The 19,227-nt window shown below is 44.2% G+C and overlaps 1 protein-coding gene across 4 annotated transcripts in view; it reads left to right on the top strand.

The window, feature by feature from the left end:
• Positions 1 to 19,227, top strand: part of FAT3 (FAT atypical cadherin 3) — a 378,200-nt gene that overhangs the window by 151,766 nt on the left and 207,207 nt on the right. For all 4 annotated transcript variants that reach the window (XM_088522315.1, XM_088522316.1, XM_088522314.1 and 1 more), the window contains exon 3: positions 18,152 to 18,466. In XM_088522315.1, the coding sequence (XP_088378441.1) occupies positions 18,152 to 18,466 (315 nt within the window). The remainder of the gene's footprint in view (positions 1 to 18,151; positions 18,467 to 19,227) is intronic.

Genomic DNA, 19,227 nt, shown 5'->3' with positions numbered 1-19,227 from the left:
GGCCGAGCGCTGCCTCCCTCCTCTACCTGCTGGGCAGTGATGCTGGCGCCTCCTGGCAGTTTCCATCTCTCCTCTGTGTGTTTTTTCAGGCTTCCTCATTGGCCCGCGTGCTGCTGGTTTATTTATTGCAGAGTAATTGCTTGCTGTGTTTGTACTGTTTTTCAAAGCCCAGATGAGTGATCCTGCTCAGCCCAATCTGCTACAGTAAATACCTATTCCAGAGTAGTGTCTGCCACCTTGAATGTCCTTTATTGCTGAACCAATTTGATTCCTCGCTCTGCTTTTCTTGCTAATCCTTCTATTTCTTAACTACTTCAGCCCAGGGAGCCTTTCCCTTATGGTTACCCTCTCCGTTTAGGGCTCTTCCTTTTTTATTCCAGTACTAATGTCAGTCCCCATCTCCTCCCCACTAACCTTTCCCTCCTCCTCATCCTTTCTGCCTTGTTTTTTAGGATTTTTTCCTTAAGGAAAAGAGATTTATGTGCTTGTGACAGTTGTATTTATCTCTGTCTGTGGTGCCCATTCCTTTCCTGGCCATGCAAGACGCTGGTGGATAACACCCGCAGTAAATCCTGCTTTACAAGTTGCTCTGCTGCAAGCTGCTTGCTCCTTTCTCTCCTCATTTTCAGCCATGCCCCATGCTGTCCTACCTGGTCTATCCGGGCTCATTTTGTCTTTTTTTTTTTTCTATGTTTGGTCCTCCAAAAGTCCCATCTTTTAAACAACGTGGGCAATCATCGGAGCTATGTTCTCTTCTTGCTCTGGTGACATCTTCTCCATCCTCTTCTCCCTGATTAAGATGTTTCATTTTTAATCACATCTCCAGCAAGTCTCTCGAATGTGTTCCCTGAATGATTTTGTGTATTTCTTGTCCTCTCCTTGTCATTGAAGATACTCTTGGCAAGGGCACACGTCGCTCTCCCCTTGGTCACGTCTTCTCTAGTTATATCTTCCCAAACTGCCTAACGTTCAATTCTCTTCCCCTTTGGACTCAACAAGGATTGCATTTTCCAGTTTTACCACTTATTTTTTCATCTTCTTTAGTCATTCCCTATCACCTAGCTCATTTTCCTGATGCTCGCTGGCATTTTAAAATTTCTTCTTTTTAACAGGTCTTTAAAAAGTCTCTCTTTTATGTGTTCTTCCTGTTACTGCTGTTATTTCTGAAATAGCAGCTCCAAACGTCCCTCCATGCACCACAGTCTGCATGCAGGGCTTCATGCACCGCAGCGTGGCCAAGGGTGGCCTTTTAGCAGAAGAGATGGGCCAAGTACGTAGCTTTCCTACATGGGGCTGTTCCTTTTGATGGTTTGGTAAGTACAGCTATATGGGATTGTGCAGAAACATGAGGCTGTAGATATAAAATGCTGCAGAAGGCACAAGTGTGATTTTTTATTTTCTTTCTGTCAGAGGCAGGAAGCACGTGAAAAGACAGAGAGAGGGGGGAGAGAAACGATCAGGCTAATTTGCAGTAGGCAATTGAGCTACAATGTGCTGTGCTGATGGGTCCGTCTGAAGCATCAGTTTAATAACACAATAAAAGGCATTTTTGTTCTAGTGCCTGCTGGTGATAAGGAGATAGTTCCTCTCAAGTTAATAAATTTTAATTAAAAATGCATACAGTGATGTAAAGAAGGCATTTTATTCGTAATCACTGTCAGCTCTAAGTCAAGGAGAGAAATTTAGCCAGCTAAGATGGGATGGAATTTTTCTTTTGAGTCTCCAAATTCATTACAGAAAAATTGAACTGAGACCTTTGGTGAAGACTGATATGGTGCAATAAGGAATTGCTGTAAAATTAAGAAAAGTCCAAGTTTCATTCAACATCCTCCAGATAGGAGATGCTTTTATTGGCTATTTCCTTTGGGAATGTGCTCATTACAGTAACCATCAAAATAGGAATTCTTCATCTGGACACACTGCTTTGTTTGCTGTCTGGCTGTTTGGGGAATGAGATCTTTAATTAGTTCAGGATATAAAATATTACACAGAATTTCCCTTCCATTCTCCCTTTGTTCCTGGGTCGAGTAAGTGCAGTGTTTTAATTGTGGCAAAAATGCAGGTTTTATATCCATTCATAGCATATTTTTTCCCCCTATTAACATAAAAAATTGTTAGGACATATTTTTGCATTCTATAAATGATACAGAAATTATATCCTCAGGATGATACTAAATATGTAAAGCGAGGTCAGAGAACTAGTTGACCCGTGTGTGTTATCTCACGAGTGATCTGTCTAATGCGTGTTACGGGTAATTTTTGTTGTTTGTAGCTGTCTTTAGGACAGACTTTTAAAACCGGAGGGTAAGATCTTGGTTCCGGGAGGGAGCGTGAGGAATGCAGGCCTGATGTGAATGCGGCTCTGGTTTCATGCTGTATTTGCACAGAGGTTATTGCTGTAGCCTTAATGAAGATGCAGGCAAGGAGACTCCACGTCCTGGGGCTTCCCGTGCCAGGGCAGCTTGCAGCAAGGCCGATTCGCTGCTTCCCGTAGCCACTCAGAACCCAAACCAGGTGGGATGCTAAGATAAACAAGGACTATTCTGTAGCTTGTTTCCACCTAGGTGCTCTAGGAGTCTAGTTCAGATTTTGAAAACAGAAGATGCGAAAGGGTAATACTGCTCTTTGGAAGTTTTGGAAAGTGTTTTCCTAAACTCCTGATGCATTGAGCCATAGTTCTAAGTGCCAAGGAGGCAGCAGGAGGACAGACCAAGCTCCGTCTCTGCGTTGAGGACCAGCCACTGACCGTGATTTGGGGTGGAAATTGTCTTCCTTTGCCCTTTCATCTGAGTTGTGGATAAACCTCAGTCTTCCCGCTCCGGACTAGCCCTTTTGAGCTCTGTCTCTCATCCCGTGTGACCTTATTCATTCACTGCTGTTGTTGCCATCTTGCTTACCCCTGGTTTCTTCCTTGGCATCCCCTCAGCTTTCAGATACGTCTTTGTGTCCCCGTACTGGGAAAACCCCACAATTCTCCCAGCCTATCTGCCACTGCCAGGCGCCCCTTCTCCTTTCCTCTCCTACCCAAGCTCCTTGTTCGTGCTCTGTATTCTGGCTGCCTTCATTTTCTCACTGCCAAGTTTCTCTTTTTCTCATCTGGTTTCTGCCCTCTCTACTCCAGTGAGATTGCAGTTAGCTAAACCCACAAATTATCACTTCCTGGCCAAATCCCAAAGCGTCATTCCTGCCCTTGGCCTTGACTTGTTTTTTATTCAGTGCAGTTGACCCCTCTATCCCCTTCAATTCACTCTTTTCTCTGTAGCTCTTGGCAGCTACGATTGCTTCGAAGAATGGCTGGTGCCTCTTATCTCTGAAGTGTGTTGTTCAGTGATTGCTTTGGCAGCTGCATCTTCTCCATATTTCCCCCCATCCTAGTATTTAGTAAGGCTCCATCCTCCGTTACTTTCCTTCGTTCTTTCTGTTCCTGATCACTTAGAAATTGCGTATGATTCATTGCATCGACATCCTCTTCCATGCAGATTGCTCAGAATTAGTACCCTGTAACAGAAATTTTTCCAGTCCTGCTGGAATGGGAATCCATATCTGTTCCCAGACACCCCCAGGAGTTGGCTTGTGAATCGCTGCAGTCGTTCTGTGCATTACCCCTTTGCAAAATCCCTGCTCTTCTCTGTTTTGGGAAACAACCAAGTTCTTCTCCCATCTTCACGACTGACAAAAGGGAGGTTGCTGTAGATTGGTCTCTGATTTTCCTCTGCAGCAATTCCAAAAGCCATGCCTGCATCTCCAGCCTTAGTGCTCACCTAGTCTTCTGTGGAACAGATCATAGAGTCATTAAGGTTGGAAAAGACTTTTAAGATCATCAAGTCCAACCATGGTGGTGGTCCAACCATGACCCCACCACTTCCCTGGGCAGCCTGTTCCAGTGCTTGACTACTCTTTCCATGTAGAAATTTTTCCTAATATCCAACCTGAACCTCCCCTGGTTCTACTTGAGGCTATTTCCTCTTGTCCTAGTGCAGAATGATCTTGTCCTAAATGCTTGTGCTTCTGTTTGATTTCTGCTTACTTCCTCTCTCTTTTATACAACGTGCTACTGCAAAGCCAGTATCAGAGCAAGGAAGCTAAGTGATGCTCCAAGGGACTCATTCAGGACTGTGGTTAAGCAAGGACTTAGACCAGAACAAACCAAAACAGAACAGAACAAACAAACGAAAGACAACAAGGCAGGCAACAAGTTAGTGTTGGAGTGGTCAGAAGAGGGAGGCTAAAACAAAAGCTAATAAGGATGTGTGCTGATATAAGGTGCTTTAAAAAGTGTCCCCACGCACGTACTGTGAGATTCTTTGTAGGGATAAACCAGTGGAACCTCTCTGCAGTCCAACAGTGGGTTGATTTTGCTGTTCTGTCTCTACATGAACCTACATCCTGTCTGCTCTTGCAGCTTGAACTGACATCCCTATATCCTGTGCTGCCTGCAAGTTATAAATAATGTATTGAATGAAATAAGTGAAATTTTGCTAGTGAAATTGATATAAATGATATCAGAACCTAGTGAGCTGTATCCTGACTCTGTTCTTGGGACCCTGCAAGGTTTAGAGGAAGACGCTGTCCACAGTTCTTTGTAAATATCTGGTTTTATTAAGAGTTCACTGGCATGGTGTTACTTACAGATCCCCAGCCACGTCTAGAATCTAATCGTTTTACTGCTGCCTTAACAATGCATATGGCAGAGATTGGGGGGGGGGGGTAATAATGACAGTAAAAAGTAATTCCAGCAATGTATCCAGTTTATGAATGGCTGTAATGTAGTGTTTTAATATTGCTGCTCTGCTGGAAACCATGTAAATGCCTGATTATCTATACCTATTAAAAACACAATTATTTATAGCAGAAATAAAAATAAAGCATCTGCTTGTCACTGGGGAGAGCACACCATGCGTTTTGCTCTTATGCGTCGTGCATACGTTGAGATTTCGGCGCTCTGCAGCCCCTTAGTCACTGGGGTTAACAACGTGTGCCGTTAGCACAGGGCTGGGCAGCCGGCGTGCCTGCTCGCTCGCTCCTTTGGGTAAAAACTTGTTCCTTTTTGCCTGTCGGACGCCTGAACATGTGTTGTAGCATATTTACACAGTCGGTCGGTTCAGCTGAAGCTAGTTAATAACGTGGGAATTTTGCGCCGTTCTCGTGTTTGGTCGGGCTGTCAGTGCCCGAGTTAGTAATCTGCCTGCGTGTGTTTGTTTTGCCTTTTTTTTTTTGGCTCGTTGTGTCTGGCTGTTGGAAGGATCAGCAGCTGTTCCGCTTGATTCGTGCTGCTGGATGTCGCCTCGTGGAGCTGGTGGTTGATGAGGTGGTGCCAGCTGCCGCGGCGCAGGAGCGTGCGGGGAGCACTCGGGCCGCGAACGCCGGCGGCTCTGCGGGGCCGCCGCCGTGTCCCGGCACCCCGAGCAGCGCTTCCACAAGCAACAGCCACGGCCCTTGTCCCTCGCAGCCCCGCTGCCGCGCGTGGCCCTTGTTCACAGACCCTTCCATCATCCCGACCTTGTGCCAGGGCGCTGCAGAAAGACCCCTGACCATGACAGTGAGGCCGTGTCTTTCCACGAGCATTGCTGGCGCTGCAGGGACCCTCCTGGCAATGCTGGTGCCCTGGCCGTGTGCGTGGAGAGCATGGACAGGTCCCCTTCTGCGCTCAGCCCTGGCCGCTGCCCGGCTTCTCCCCACCTGAGGGGATGGCAGCAGCGATTTCAGCACAGCACGCAGTTTGCGGACAGCTGCAAGATAAAGCTCTATATTTTAATAATTTTATTATTTATTATATTTATTAAAATATTAATATTTTTAATATTGTGCTCTGCAGGGAGCCACGCAGACACCCAGGTATCAGCGTCAGCACCCGTACGTACCAAAACATTCAGTGTTTAGAGAAAACTCCGATCCCGTGGAATAGCCTTGCCTATTCCAGAGTGTGGTTTGGGGTTGTATTTTCCCCAGGAAGCTTTCCTGGTGGGGTGGGTGTTCATCACACGCGCTGTCAGGTTTCAGTGCTCGGCTCTGGACAAGTGGCCACGTTACATCTCAATTAAGGATGGAAGATAAATGGGTGGCGGTAAATGGGGGTCATGGGTGAGTGCCGTTTAATGGAAGAAATGGAAATGAAAATTGGAAAACAATCTAAGAGATCTACAGAAGATAAGAGAGAAGGAAACTCAATTAGAAGGAGCCCTGCTTTCCACTGCACTTGGACCTGGGATAATTTCCTGGGTTTTGTTCGGTGGGTTTTATTGCTTCCAGAGTTGGCAAAGATGCATTATAAATTAAAAAAAAAAAAAAGTGTTTTAGGGTTTACTGATGCTGATGCATTTCACACAGGAAGACACAACTTCCATTCAAAATTGTATAAATATCCACATAGACTTTTGCTAAGTTTTTAGATTAGCCATGAGCAGAATGCACACTTGTATTACTGAGTGTTTAAGAACTTAAAGTGTAAAATACAAGGACATTTTTAAAAGCTGAAAAATTCACAAAAGCTGCAAATTCAAATGCTAAGTGCTTGTGAAAGCTTTAAACTGTGTAAGATGATGGATTTGTAAGGCAGCTCATACAGCGAACACACAGTATGTGTTTATGGCCTAGCCATTTACTGAAATGAAAATAAATCACTCTTCCTTTGGTTCTCTTTCATTTAGAATATGTGTGTGTGTGCAAGGGTTGGTGTGTGTGTTTTTGCATGTATCATATATCTCCTTAGATACACACAACATTTCACCAGGATGTATAAGGTCACGAGGCGATAGAAGTCACCACGGGGCACAGTGAGCACCTGAGGGTGGTGTCCACAGCAAAGCCAAATTTCCATGACTTTTATTTAATTAAGGCTCATGCCAGTGGTTTCCCTGTGGAATCCCCGAGCTTGTGTCGCTACTGCAGTGTTTCGTTACTTGCTTTATTCCCTTTCCTTGCCTCTTTGGGGCGCTCCGTGTGCCTCATCATGAAACACTCTAAGCAGCTGCAGCTCATGTGCATGTGTGCCCAAATCAGCTGGGGATGTGGTGCTGGCCCCTGGGGAGCGCAGGGGAGCCTGGGCTCGAAGCGGCAGCGATGGCAGGGGGGCGCAGACCTGCTCTTCCCCCTTGGCTGGACACAGACCTGCTCTTGCCCCCGGGGCTGCCAGGCTGCCCGTTTGGGTCATCATTTCCTAGACAAGGGAGCAGGCAAAGCCGTCGGAATGTCCCATAGCATTTCCTGGCGAGGGCTCAAGGGAGGCAAGGCCCTGAGCTCTGTGTCTCACATGGAAGCCGGTGCTGAGGAGAGCCCGGAGCTCCAGCGTGTTCGTCTGATCCTCTCTGCTCCGAGTCAGGGCGGTGCCACCGGGTCACCATAGCGCTCCCAGGGGCCGCAGCACCAGTGTCTGCCTCAGGACTCTTCCCTTCGTGCCACGGTCTCTTACATGTCTCAGCCTTCCGCTTCCTTCCATTTGCTTCTCTGAAGAAGTTGTCACCTGAAAAATGTTTTTTGAAGACAACTTTCAGACAAAAACTACCAGGATATTCAAAGAATGGCAGTTCCCACCAGTCTCCCATACTTTCCTTCACCCGTTTGTTACCAAACAGAGCGTGGAGCCCGAGGCCCAAATCCCATCGCAGTCTGGGCCACGCTTCTGCGCTGGGTTTCCCGCCGTTTCCTCTGTGTTTTACAGAAGGTCGAAAATTGAAATTCTGACCGTCTTAGTGGTCACATGCAGCTTTCCCCGAAGAGATACCACAAGGCTACTCAAAGTGTCTTGGAAAAATTTCAGCAGGGAAGTGAACTGTAGTTACTAAACATTTTACTGTCAGTCACAGATGGGGCGGTAAATGAGGTGTCTCCCATGCAAAGCTTGTAGCTTTCTTCAAGGCCTTCTTTTAGAAAGGTGCTTAGAAGCATGTGGAGTGTCTCTTAATAACTTCTTTGTAACTATTTTGCCATACTGGGAGAGGTGTGAGGAGGCCCTAGGTGCTGAGGATGATATTGGTTGGAATATGTCTGCTGTTGGGTTATGCAGTAGAAAATGAGAAAAGGAAGCAGTGGGGAGAGGTAGAAGCTTGAGAGAGTTTTACACCCTCTGGGCAAGCAGGTGGAAAGGGGAGGTCTCTTCCCCAGCCTCCTTCTAGAGAATAGAGAAAAGGATATAGCTAAAAGTATATTTAATAAAAAATCAAAAGCTTTCCTGGCTGGGCAGCTTAAAGCAGTGAATACAGTAGTTTTCATTCAAAGCAAGTCACGTATTTTTTTGTGACATGCTGACTGCTGCATAAATTTGCCCCAATGCACAAATCCAGTGTGAAACAGAGGGAAAAAACTTTCATTTTCTGGACATGGGGCAGTTCCTGCAAATGCATCTGGGTAAAAGACCAGATTCCTGTGCTTTCAGTTTGTGTTTCATAGGACTCTGCATGTAATGTGGAGTGTGGTGCTGTGCAAACAGAATATTGTTTTTGGTTATGGTACAGAGTATGTTTATTAGGTATATTGGCGCAAGAGGCCTTATAGCTAGGAAAATTAAAAATGCAAAACATAGGAATAATCTGTTATGGTTACAAAACCTCCAGGTTTGCCCGAGAGTTTCTCCTCAGGTGAAGAGGGGTGACTGGTTTGTTCACTGGTGGTGACCGTTGGCCAAATAATGGTCAACACGGGCAAAAATGAGAAGTGTTGCTCCAGATTCACCCATACATCACATCCAGCAGATGAACTATTCCTGAATATTGAGTCCAGTAATCTTTCTGACTAAAGCGTAACATGCCTTTGGGATTAAATATTTCTACCTCCAAAGCTTCTAGCCCTGACCTGAAGCTGTGTAGAGATGGGAAGGATGCATTTCTGGGATTAAGCACTCACTTCGGAAAAAATAAATAATAAAAAGGAATACGAAGTTGATGGTTAATTTTATTTTTGCTGGCTGCAGTTTCTAATCATTAGATCTTGCTCCACCTTATTTTGGTAGATTAAAGAGCCCTTTAGTTCACAATAATATTTCTCCAAGAACTTTACATGGATTTTGTAATCAAGCTGCCTCTCCATCTTCTTTTTAATAAGCTTAGCAGATCGAAGTCTTTAACTCTCTTATTGTAAATCATTTTCTCTGCTCCCCATGCTGTTTTTGGAGCTCTTTTTATGTCTCCCCTGATCTTTTGGCATCCTTTGCAAAGCACTGCCAAGCCGCCTGTGCTATTTCCAAGGAGCCCGAGTGCAGCTGTGCCGTGCAGAGGGAGAGCTGCTGCTCCAGAGCTTGCACTCTGCTTCAGAGCAGCCCTTTTGCTCCCAGTTTCTTTCCTACCGTTTGCATGTTCAAACCCAGTGTGACTGTTAAACCCCTTTCCCCGATATTCTTTCTCTCCTTTTTGACTACTTTTCTGACTCTGTTTTTTCATGGAGAAAAACATGAGGCGTATTTCAGGATTAATGCTGTTACTCTTTTTTCAGGGTTGCTGATTTATTCCAGGCTGACACAGAATCAAAAGAAATGGAGACAAAGAAAATTACTTTATTTCCAGTGTAATAAAGAACTCAGCAGAAGGGAGAAAGACGCCCACTAGGCAGAATATTCTGGGTAGTCACTTTTTTTGCCCGGGCCAGCTGTCCCAGGCTAATGCTTTGTGGCACTGAGATTCTCAGTAGAGTCTGCACCCTTTTAAATTTTACTTCAGTCCAGGTAAAATGAATGTTTCCTTCTCCAGCACCAGTGCCCATTCTGCAGGCTGGCGCTAGTGGGTCGCATCCCTTAGAAGCCCCATGCAGCAGCAGAATTGCCCCAGGTTCCGTTCAGCTCCCCTACCAGAGATATAAAATACCTGGAGCAGATGATAGGCACACGTTTTGCAGAAGGGGTCCCAGAGCACTCTCTGACTGCAGGCAATGTAACAGATACAAAGATTGTTGTGAAGTAGGAAGAACTGGCACTTCAGTCCCTTGCCACTCTTGATCAGGCCAGCACTTCTTATCGAAATGCTTTAGAGTATCCTATGTCTCTTTTTATTTTCTACAGCTCCTCTTCCTGCCTCTGCTTTGCACCGCTTCTGATCTCTAAAATAAAGATCTCTAAGATATTTATAAAATAACTGGGAGCAAACCCTTTCAAACTAGGTTCCTAGTCCTTCTGTCAGAGGACACATGGGTGAGACTTTGATCTCTTTATTAATCTCCTGCAGAGGATGTGCTGCAAATGTGGGTTACTCTGGGCATTAGCCAGGCCCTTTGTGCCTCCATCCAAACGGATTATTATCGAGGTTTAACAAATTTCATTGTTGGTGCTAACAATGTAAGAATTTCTGCTGATACCATCTGCACGTTTCATTTCTTTGTGAATGCTATGAGGACGAGCAGAGCGCACATGAGACTTTTATAATACATATGGTGTTCGGAAAAGGAAACAGAACTGATAGCTTTCTGTAGAGACAAACAGATACAGAGGGATAAATGTATGCAGAGGCATCGTCTTATTGAACAGAATCCCTAATTTGTAATTGTTGTTCAGACAGAAACCCAGGAGCCATGAGTGCTTTTTTTTAAAAAAAAGGGAAAAAATGTATAGTCAGTCGAAGGAGATGCGATAGTCACTTGTATTTCTCCTGAAGTTACTTTATGCATAGGTACTGGATCTTACTGGCGGCATTTATAAGTGCTTAGGATATCTAAATTTTATAAACTACCCTGAATTGCACTTTTTGTCTGTTATGCTTGCTATGTTCACTGAAAATTTTAGCCTGCACATGTCCAACCAATAGCAAAAAGTTGATCTCCTAACTAGATGCTGTAGTTTGCTATCTCTCTGAGACTGAAGAGGAAAACACCTCTGTGTTTCAGTTGAACTGCAGGTTTTATTGCTCTTTTCAGCAGTGAGGAAGTATGTCTCATAAATGAGAGGATTTTCTATAGCATTTATGGTTTTGAAGCCAATTTGTTTCTTCCAGAATTATCCGTCACATATTTTTGTTTATCCATATAAGATTATGCTTGTGATTTTTTCTGCCCTAGCAAAACATCATTAAAGGCAGTTGAAAATGAATATTTCTTTAAATAAGTAGAGGGCTTTGATGGAAGGTACAGAAACCATAATAAAGCCTAGTCAGGTTAAAATGTTGGCACATCTTATTAAATTTAATACATAAATGGAAGAAGATGGAGAATTTATTTGACTAAGCGCCTGGTTCAGTGTCTTGATGATACGTTTGGAAAATTGCTCTGAAATTGATGCGTAAGTGACCTTGCAGATGTCATAGTGAAGTGATAGCCCATTTTGATTTGACGTTGTAAGGTTTTCCCCCATCACCAGAGGAAGGCAGGCAAAGAGCAAGCAAAGAAGGGTGTCAGCTCTGTGTTTCAGCCACTTGCAGGAGCGAAGGAAGAATCTCACCTCAGAATATCAGTGATCTCGAAGGTGAAGCACCTCATCTGAGACATATATATATTTATATGTTTCTCCAGTCTCACAAAGATGCAATTTATTAGAAACTCCTAACACTGGGGCAGCAGTTGTGAGCACAGTGTCTGCTGTGGGTAACCATGGGGGCTCTGCTGCCTGAGGCCCCACACCTCAACCTCATGATTACCTTGGATTAGTTGTATTTCACATCTTACTCTTCTAAATTAAGCTTTATTTGCATTTCACACCCTGCCTGGTCTCTGTGTAGGCAGACAGGACTCCATCTCCCCCCGGTATCAAGGTCAGGCTTAGGAGAGCCCAACGGTGCAACCCAAGCACTTGTTCCATGAACCCGCAGGCCTGGCTTGCATTGCTCCATCACCTTGCACTGCTCAGCCGTAGTGTCCCTGCCTTTGGCTTGAACATGGATTAGCAACCTCAGAGGTCGTGTGTGATTTTCTCGTGCATCAGATCTGTTCTTCAAACCACCTGGCCCTGCTTGGTCTCCGTTGTTACTTGGTGGTGGTTTTGCCTATGAACAGATGAGGTCTGCAGCCATAAGGGTTGTGTGCAGAGCAGCAGCATGAGGGTATCTGCACTTCCAGACACCCAGAATGGCCACTGTAGTGCACAGTGGCAGGTCATGTCGAGTGAGCGTTGTAAACCCTTACGCTGCTACTTGCATCCACTTACATATCTATTACATGCAGATGTATTACATTTATTAACATGTTGAACCTCGTGGTCGCTGGCTTGATTGTTTTAGATATTCATGAAATTACATTTAATAATATGATTACTGAAAGTATATTTGCAGAATAACTCCAATCTCTGTTGAGATAGCATTGCTGAGGATTGGATTTCTAATTCTCTTTGACTGCACTGGGAACCTAAAAGTAATATCCTCTGTAAAACCACATGTTTTGATGTAGCAGTAAATTTGTATAGCCAAAACATCAGCAAAATAGAGAAAATTAAAAGTTAAGCCCCAGACAGGAACATTACCTGTCTTACATTGTACTACCAAGCATGGTTTATTATATATGTTTTAAAATATAAACAGTGGAACTGTAGAGTAAGCATTGAAGGAGACAAAAGAATATTAGAAAATTCTACATATGTATAACCTCACAAAGTTAATATTGCTTTTGGAATCGTTCCTTGTTATGATCTAATCTCCATTTAAGTCAATGGGGATATTTCCACACACTTCAATAGGAGCTGGGTTTGTGTTTTAATATGTATTAAAGCTTACAAAATTTGCGCAATAAAATAAAAATGGGAGGACACAGTTTGCACAGTGGGGGGGCTTAAATGAATGCCCTGAAACTCCATTTAATCACCACAATAAGGAGCGTGATTTTCCAAGCGGCCCGCTGTGAGCTGTGGGTGGTATGAACGATAGGCTCCCTCCGCGCTCCGGTGGAGTTGGTGGTGGATGCGATGCTGCCCTCCGTATTCAGAGCAGGAGCCAGTGAGTCATGACTTGAGAAGGCTTAAAAAGAGGTGAATATAATATGTGGTTTGTTCTGATTCCCACTGGCTTTGGTGGCCCCAGGCTGCCGGATCAGACTGGCCTTGGTGCTTGGGCACAGCTCACATGTTCATTACGCTGAAGCTGTTTAATCCTGTAGGTTATATTTACAATTTACCCTTAATGGAAGCAATCAAATAAATATCTGCTGAAAGAGGCATAAACTCTGCTTTTATAGACATCATCACCCGTTTTATGTGCGGCCCCTAAATAAAAAATACATGGTCTAGGCATAATGCTAGATTTCTTCAAGTCATAAATTTTCTTGCTTAATCGGATGCAAAATTCTTACCTACAAATCATGTCATTTTGGTTCTTTTATACTTCTTGGTGTGCTAAAGGCAGGTTTGCATTTTTTAAAAAAACTTTTCATCCCTGTGAGACATCTTTGTTACGTAACCTTCAAAAATCAGACATGTGTTCAATGCTAGGAATATGGATTAATTCTGACATTTGCATTTACATTTTCAAACCTTTACACGACCCTCTGTTACAATTAATCTTTGTACAGCTGTGCTGCTTGTGCATGGGGGTAGGGTTTGATGTGCACTTGGGTGTAGGAGTGTGGGTGGGTGGATGTAAAACAGTCACCTAGGTGAGGCCTAATTAGGTTTTTCAGGTGTTTTTTTTTCCTGTGTTTTAGACCGATAGTTTCTGAAAAATAACATTATTCACTTTTTTTTTCTTGTAAAACTGCACTTTCCTATTTATTTTTGACAACAAGGAAATGCAGCTGACGTTTGGTGACAAACACGGTGGTGTTGTTGCTACCACTAGGCTTGTTGAGGCCTTGCTGAGGGTTATGAATAATTATTAGTATTTCAGAACTGGTGCTTATTCCTTTCTTCCTTTGAATTTAGGTGTTGAAACAGGTCCCTGAATACTTCATTATCAGTGTTCATTGCTCGCTCTGCCTGATTCCTGTCCATTTAGTCTGGAGTCAGACCCACTTCTGCACTGGTGCTGTTTTGCCCTGAGTCCCTTGGTTTTGGCATTTCAGTTACTGGCAATGGGTTTTTGTAGCACTTTGTCCTTCAGAAGCAGAAGTGACCATACAAGTGTTGACAGGGACTTCGCAGTGACCTTGGGCATCAATTCTGGAAGAAGGTGCATGCATCATGTTGACCCTTCAGTAACCTTAAAGAGTATATATATTTTGAAGGTAGTTAAGCTGCTAGCCATTTTGATAAATAAATGAGAGTTTTTCTCCAGTACCTCTGTGTGATAGAGGATTTTGAAAGGGTATGGTAAGCAATTTTTGTAGCTAGGCCAATAACTCAGGTGAAGAATAAATTACGTTGCAGTAAAGCATCCTGTCCCAGTAGCAAGATACCAAATGATGGGAAATTCTGGCCCTTCTCTGGTTATGCAGTTGCCAGATACCTTCCTTCCTTACTGAATATTTGCAGTCTCCTTTTTCTGACATCAACTCCCAGCTCTGAGGCCTCAATTTGCTTTTCTCAGATTTAAGAGCCTTCTTATTCCACCTTTTCCCTTCCCAGCTTTTTATGGACCACCAAGTTGTCTTTTAATCTTGCCTTCAGGAAATAAACCACATGTGATTCAACTCCTTTCAGCATTTGCTCTATTGAGACTATTCATGAAGGATGAACTGGCTCTTAGGAGGACCGTATGGAAGAAGCAGATATCCATGGTGATGGGCACCTATGTAAATACGTAGACCGACAGCTCCGGTAAACGGTCTCTTGCAGAGCCCTGGCAGGTCCATTCATCACGCGACCTGTACAGCAAGTGCTGTCAGACATGCAAGGTAAACAAACAGGGCAAGAAGAGAGGAGAAAAAAATAATGTTTGTGCATAATCCCTTTTTTATTTCAAGAGCCTCTTGGATTTCTTGCGGCTACAGTAAATACACAAGTCTCAGATAATTTTGGAGTGGGCTGTGTGATTTTTAAGAGGTCTGCTGAAAGATATACACCAAATCAGAAGAGTGGCAGGAATAAAATTGTGATTTGCCCAGTATTAGTCCGGTTTAGCAGCCACTAGGTTCCCACTACAGTTTTTCTTTGCCTTAGCCCATCATAATGCAGCATCTCACTGGTGCCACTTGTGGGAGCAGCGTAAAAATGTTGTCCCCTTATTTTCCTGTCAAAAAGGAGAAAACAAGTCTCAGAGAGAAAAAAAGCCCACGACCTTTGCGTTGCTGGCACACTGCCAGGAGCCGAGGGGCCGCTCTCGGTTTACCCGTGAACGTGTGCGGGGTGTTAATTGGGGTTGGCGCTGTGGTGCGCGGTGCCTGGTGCGGGCAGGCGGCGCGGCGCTCGCGGGCCGCAGCGGGAAGGCGCCATGGCGCTGCGCCGCTCGCCTCACGCCGGCCCGGGGAAGCGCCGGCCTCCGTCCTTTACGGAGGCGCAAAACGGCCCGGGTTCAGCGATTTGTTCACCTCAGGCATAATCACCTTGCTTGCTTCTTTTTAATTAGCAGGCAGCTGGGGAAAACGTCCCACAAAATAGGGCAAGGGAGGGCCTCAAAGCCGTACCAAAGGCCTCCCCTGCGTTCCTCTGTGTCCAGAAACAAGAGTCTGTGCTTCTTCTAACTCTTGGTATCTGATAATATCTGCCTCTGAAGCAAATAAGGTCTTTATTGAACTTGTGGTGGTCTTAGAATTATTATTATAGAATCATGATGGTTGGAAAAGACCTTCAAGATCTTTGAGTCCAACTGCCTTCTGCAGGGATGTTCTCTACCCTTCTTGATACTTCTACTCAGACAAACTAAAGTAGCCCAGGGCCTACGTGGGTTATCCCAGGGAATACCCCAGGCTGTATTGGCCTTTTTAGTTTCATATCATAATGATGGAGAAACCTGTTGCTAAGTAAATGTTCTGAGTTAACACCCCGTTAAGATGAAATTTCAAATTCTTTGAGAGGGGTTATCCACAAGGATGTGGAAGGATTGGTTAAAATTAGGGTAGCTTTTTCTGTCCTTGTGGATACTTTTTTTCTTTCATTTTTTCTTTTTTTTTTTAATCTAAAGCTTTTTCTATTTAAAGCACAGGCTAATAGTGATGCAGGGAGCACCACTGGGGAAGTTCTTCCCGCTGCACTTCCCAGGGCAGCACAAGGTCTCCACTTGGAAAACCTGGAAGTGCACGAAGGACTTCTGTATTTATCAAGCAGCTATGTCGTGAGAGGTGAAATGTCAAGACATATTGAGAAAAAGGAATGTTTCCGTAGCTGGGATTTTTGATGAAACAGAAGTAATAGGAAGAAGCCAGCGTAGCAGACCCATTGGAAGCTGCTTGTTTTGTGAGTCTTTCCTTCTGAAATGCGTAAATGCAAGATAACTGTTGCCAGGAGTCATAAAAGAAAGGAATGACTCATGAGATATATTTATTAGCAGCTCAATATTGGTGAATCCAGCTTCATAAACAGTGGTTAATCTGCTAGAACGCTCCTTGCCCTCAGTAGCGGGGGAGGGTGAGGAGAACACACTCATTTCAGTTCTTGTTTAAAGATCTAAAATAACTTTTGCCTTCCGAATAAATCAACATCTCCAGGAGCACCATTATTCATCTTTTTGCCTGTTCCTTGCTGGTGTGGACTTATTTATTTATTTCCATGGGATGTCATTTATTATGGCCTCTTCTGGACTCTCATCATCCCTGGGATGTAATTTCTTTGCTGGATTGTAGGCATTTTCATCACAGTTCACTACATATTTCACCCATGTTGCTACAGAAAGCCGTTATGTAGCACAGCCTGCTGACAAGGATGTTTAGCCCTCCCTCTGCCCTTGTCCTGCAGTGCTGCTCCCCTTCGCTAGGCAAACGCTATATATGATCTCCTAAACTGAGGTGACTAAAAGTCACCCTGTGTGGCCCATGCAGTCCACGGAAGTGTCCATGGAAAGAAACATCCTCAGAGAGGTCTCCAAGACAGATCAGATGAATCATCCCGCGGGTGCCTGTTCCTCACTGGTCGTTCAGGATTGGATCAGTTTGTACTGAGACAGTTCACATCATGAGGAATTGATGCATTGTTCCAAGTAGTTGTAAGCACATCTGAACTTAAATTCACCTTTCTAATGTTACCATCTTGCACTGTGGCTTCTTTACTAATTTCTCACTCTTAACAGGACTTGCTTGTCTGCAAACTGTCACTTTTAGGCTATTTCAAGCTTGAGATGCATTATTTAATGTGTTATCAAGATTTAATGCTGGATTTGGGGAGGAAAACACTCTTGGCATATGTGTCCCAGAAGTTACGGGGAGGTGATTTTGGGAATTTTGGTGTTGATGTGACCTGTCTGTGTTGTTCCAGGTGCATTTGATTCTCTCTATTTGCCATCCATGCCCAAGTCAGAGAAGGTTTTGACAGTGCAAATATGAACAGGTCTCTGTGCCAGCAGGTGCTGTTGATACAAGGGCTTTTGCTAAAGCCTCTGCGGTTTTGGTGCTCATTTCAGGAGGAGGATGGATTTCTACCTCACTTCGGGCAGAAATGAAGGCGGGTGGAGATCTGTCATGGAAGGAGACATGTGCAGGCAGGTAGCTCCACAGCCTAACGGGGCCTTTGCACCAGCTCTGTGCAAACAATTTTGCTCTCTCATTTCCCAGGACTAGGTAGGAAACCAGTGGATACTTTTTTTGTACCAGTAGATAGGGTGGGAAAACGTTTCCTTCCTCCACGGCAGAAGAGGGTAGACTGCCTGCCTAAGAAATGCTGCTGTGTGAGTTTTTGATTGTTTGTTTTCCAAGATTTAGGCAAGTTATCTCTATTAAATTTAACATTTATTTTGCAAACTTGAATAAGTTTATTTTAAACTATCCCCTCATTTTGGAGTGGTTTTGTTTTTGTTTTGTTCTTCTATAGTAAGGGCTGTTTTAAAAGTGTAAACATCTTTCCTTGTACAATTCCTTGTCAATGGTGATATCTCTTTCCTCCAAGGCTTATCCAAGTTAGCATCACTAGCAGAAAACACAGGTATTTCTTCTCTGTCAGATGTAGTCCCAGCAGAGAATCGGTCGTGAATGTCAGGACACTTATGAAGATCCATCTTCTTTTCCACCAGAATTTCTTGGGACAAATAATTGAGAAGTTGAGCAGAATTTAGGGAATAATTACTGAGCTCAAGTTGCTATTTTTGTTACATACATACATACATATATATCTTTTTATCAGGTTGGAGTAACTAATAACTCTGAATGTATTTCTGCAATGTCCCCAGTCAAATCGTAGGTGATTTTTCATTGTTCCTTGTTCTGAGATATTCTGCTTGCTGTTCTTCTGCAGGAGTTATCTACACGGCAGATATTCTTGACCGGGAGACAACCAGATCCTACTGGCTGACAGTGTATGCGACGGACCACGGCGTCGTCCCGCTCTACGCTACCATCGAAGTCTACATTGAAGTGGAGGACGTGAATGACAACGCACCTCTGACCTCTGAACCTATCTATTACCCAACAGTCATGGAGAACTCCCCGAAGGATGTATCTGTCATCCAGATCCAAGCGCAGGATCCTGACTCCAGCACAAATGACAAGCTGACTTACCGGATTACAAGCGGAAATCCTCAGAATTTCTTCGTAATCAACTCCAAAACAGGTAAAGCAAATCCCACCATTTTACAGCAATAGGCAAGTGCAACTTAAATGTTTACCAGCTTGCTCCCTTTCAGGATCCTCTGACACTGTATCGCTTTGCAAACATCATTTTTCTATTAGTTATGAGTTTAAAGCATCTTCCCCATAAACGCAGTCCTAAATGAGTGCGTTGGCAGAGGAAGATACTTCCCTTGTGCTGTTATGGATCTCTGTAGATCACAGACTGGTTCCTGGCTGCTGCCTCTCTGCTGTGCCCGCAGGGATGAGACTTTGCTGTTCTGAACATGCAGAGCACTGCTAGGAAGTAGATTCAAGCTGTTGTAGTTTGTAATCCTTTGTAATTTGGTGTCGCACCACTCAGTGAGTGGCACTACAGCTGTCAAGCACATATCGTTTGGCTCTGAATAACAGTAACTGGGTGTAATTCTGAAGCTCTTTTATATGAAAAGACAGTTTAGATGATCTAATAGTCCCTCCAGCCTTTAAAAAAATCAATGAATTTACATTGATTGCTAACAGCTGGAGATCTAGCCTGTGTGTGCAGTGTTACAGACAGGCTTCTGCACGCCTGGTGTTGAAGTTATGCTCAAGTCTCTTAGGAGCCAGTCTGGGAGCAGGTCCAGGGGAGCAGAGCGGTGCAGACTGACTCCAGGGGATCTCTGTGCACTTAATGCCTTTGCTGAGTTAGGAGCTGTGGGTGCCACTGTTCTGGGGGACAGACGAAGAAGTTTAAACCCAATGTCATGGATACTGTGCTGCAGG

This window comes from Tinamus guttatus, unplaced genomic scaffold, assembly GCF_059628265.1.
Source record: "Tinamus guttatus ecotype Peru unplaced genomic scaffold, ASM5962826v1 Tinamus_guttatus_pri_ptg000150l, whole genome shotgun sequence".
NCBI lineage: Eukaryota > Metazoa > Chordata > Aves > Tinamiformes > Tinamidae > Tinamus > Tinamus guttatus.
The sequence above is the reverse complement of the archived record's forward strand: the minus strand, read 5'-3'. Positions and strand labels throughout refer to the sequence as shown.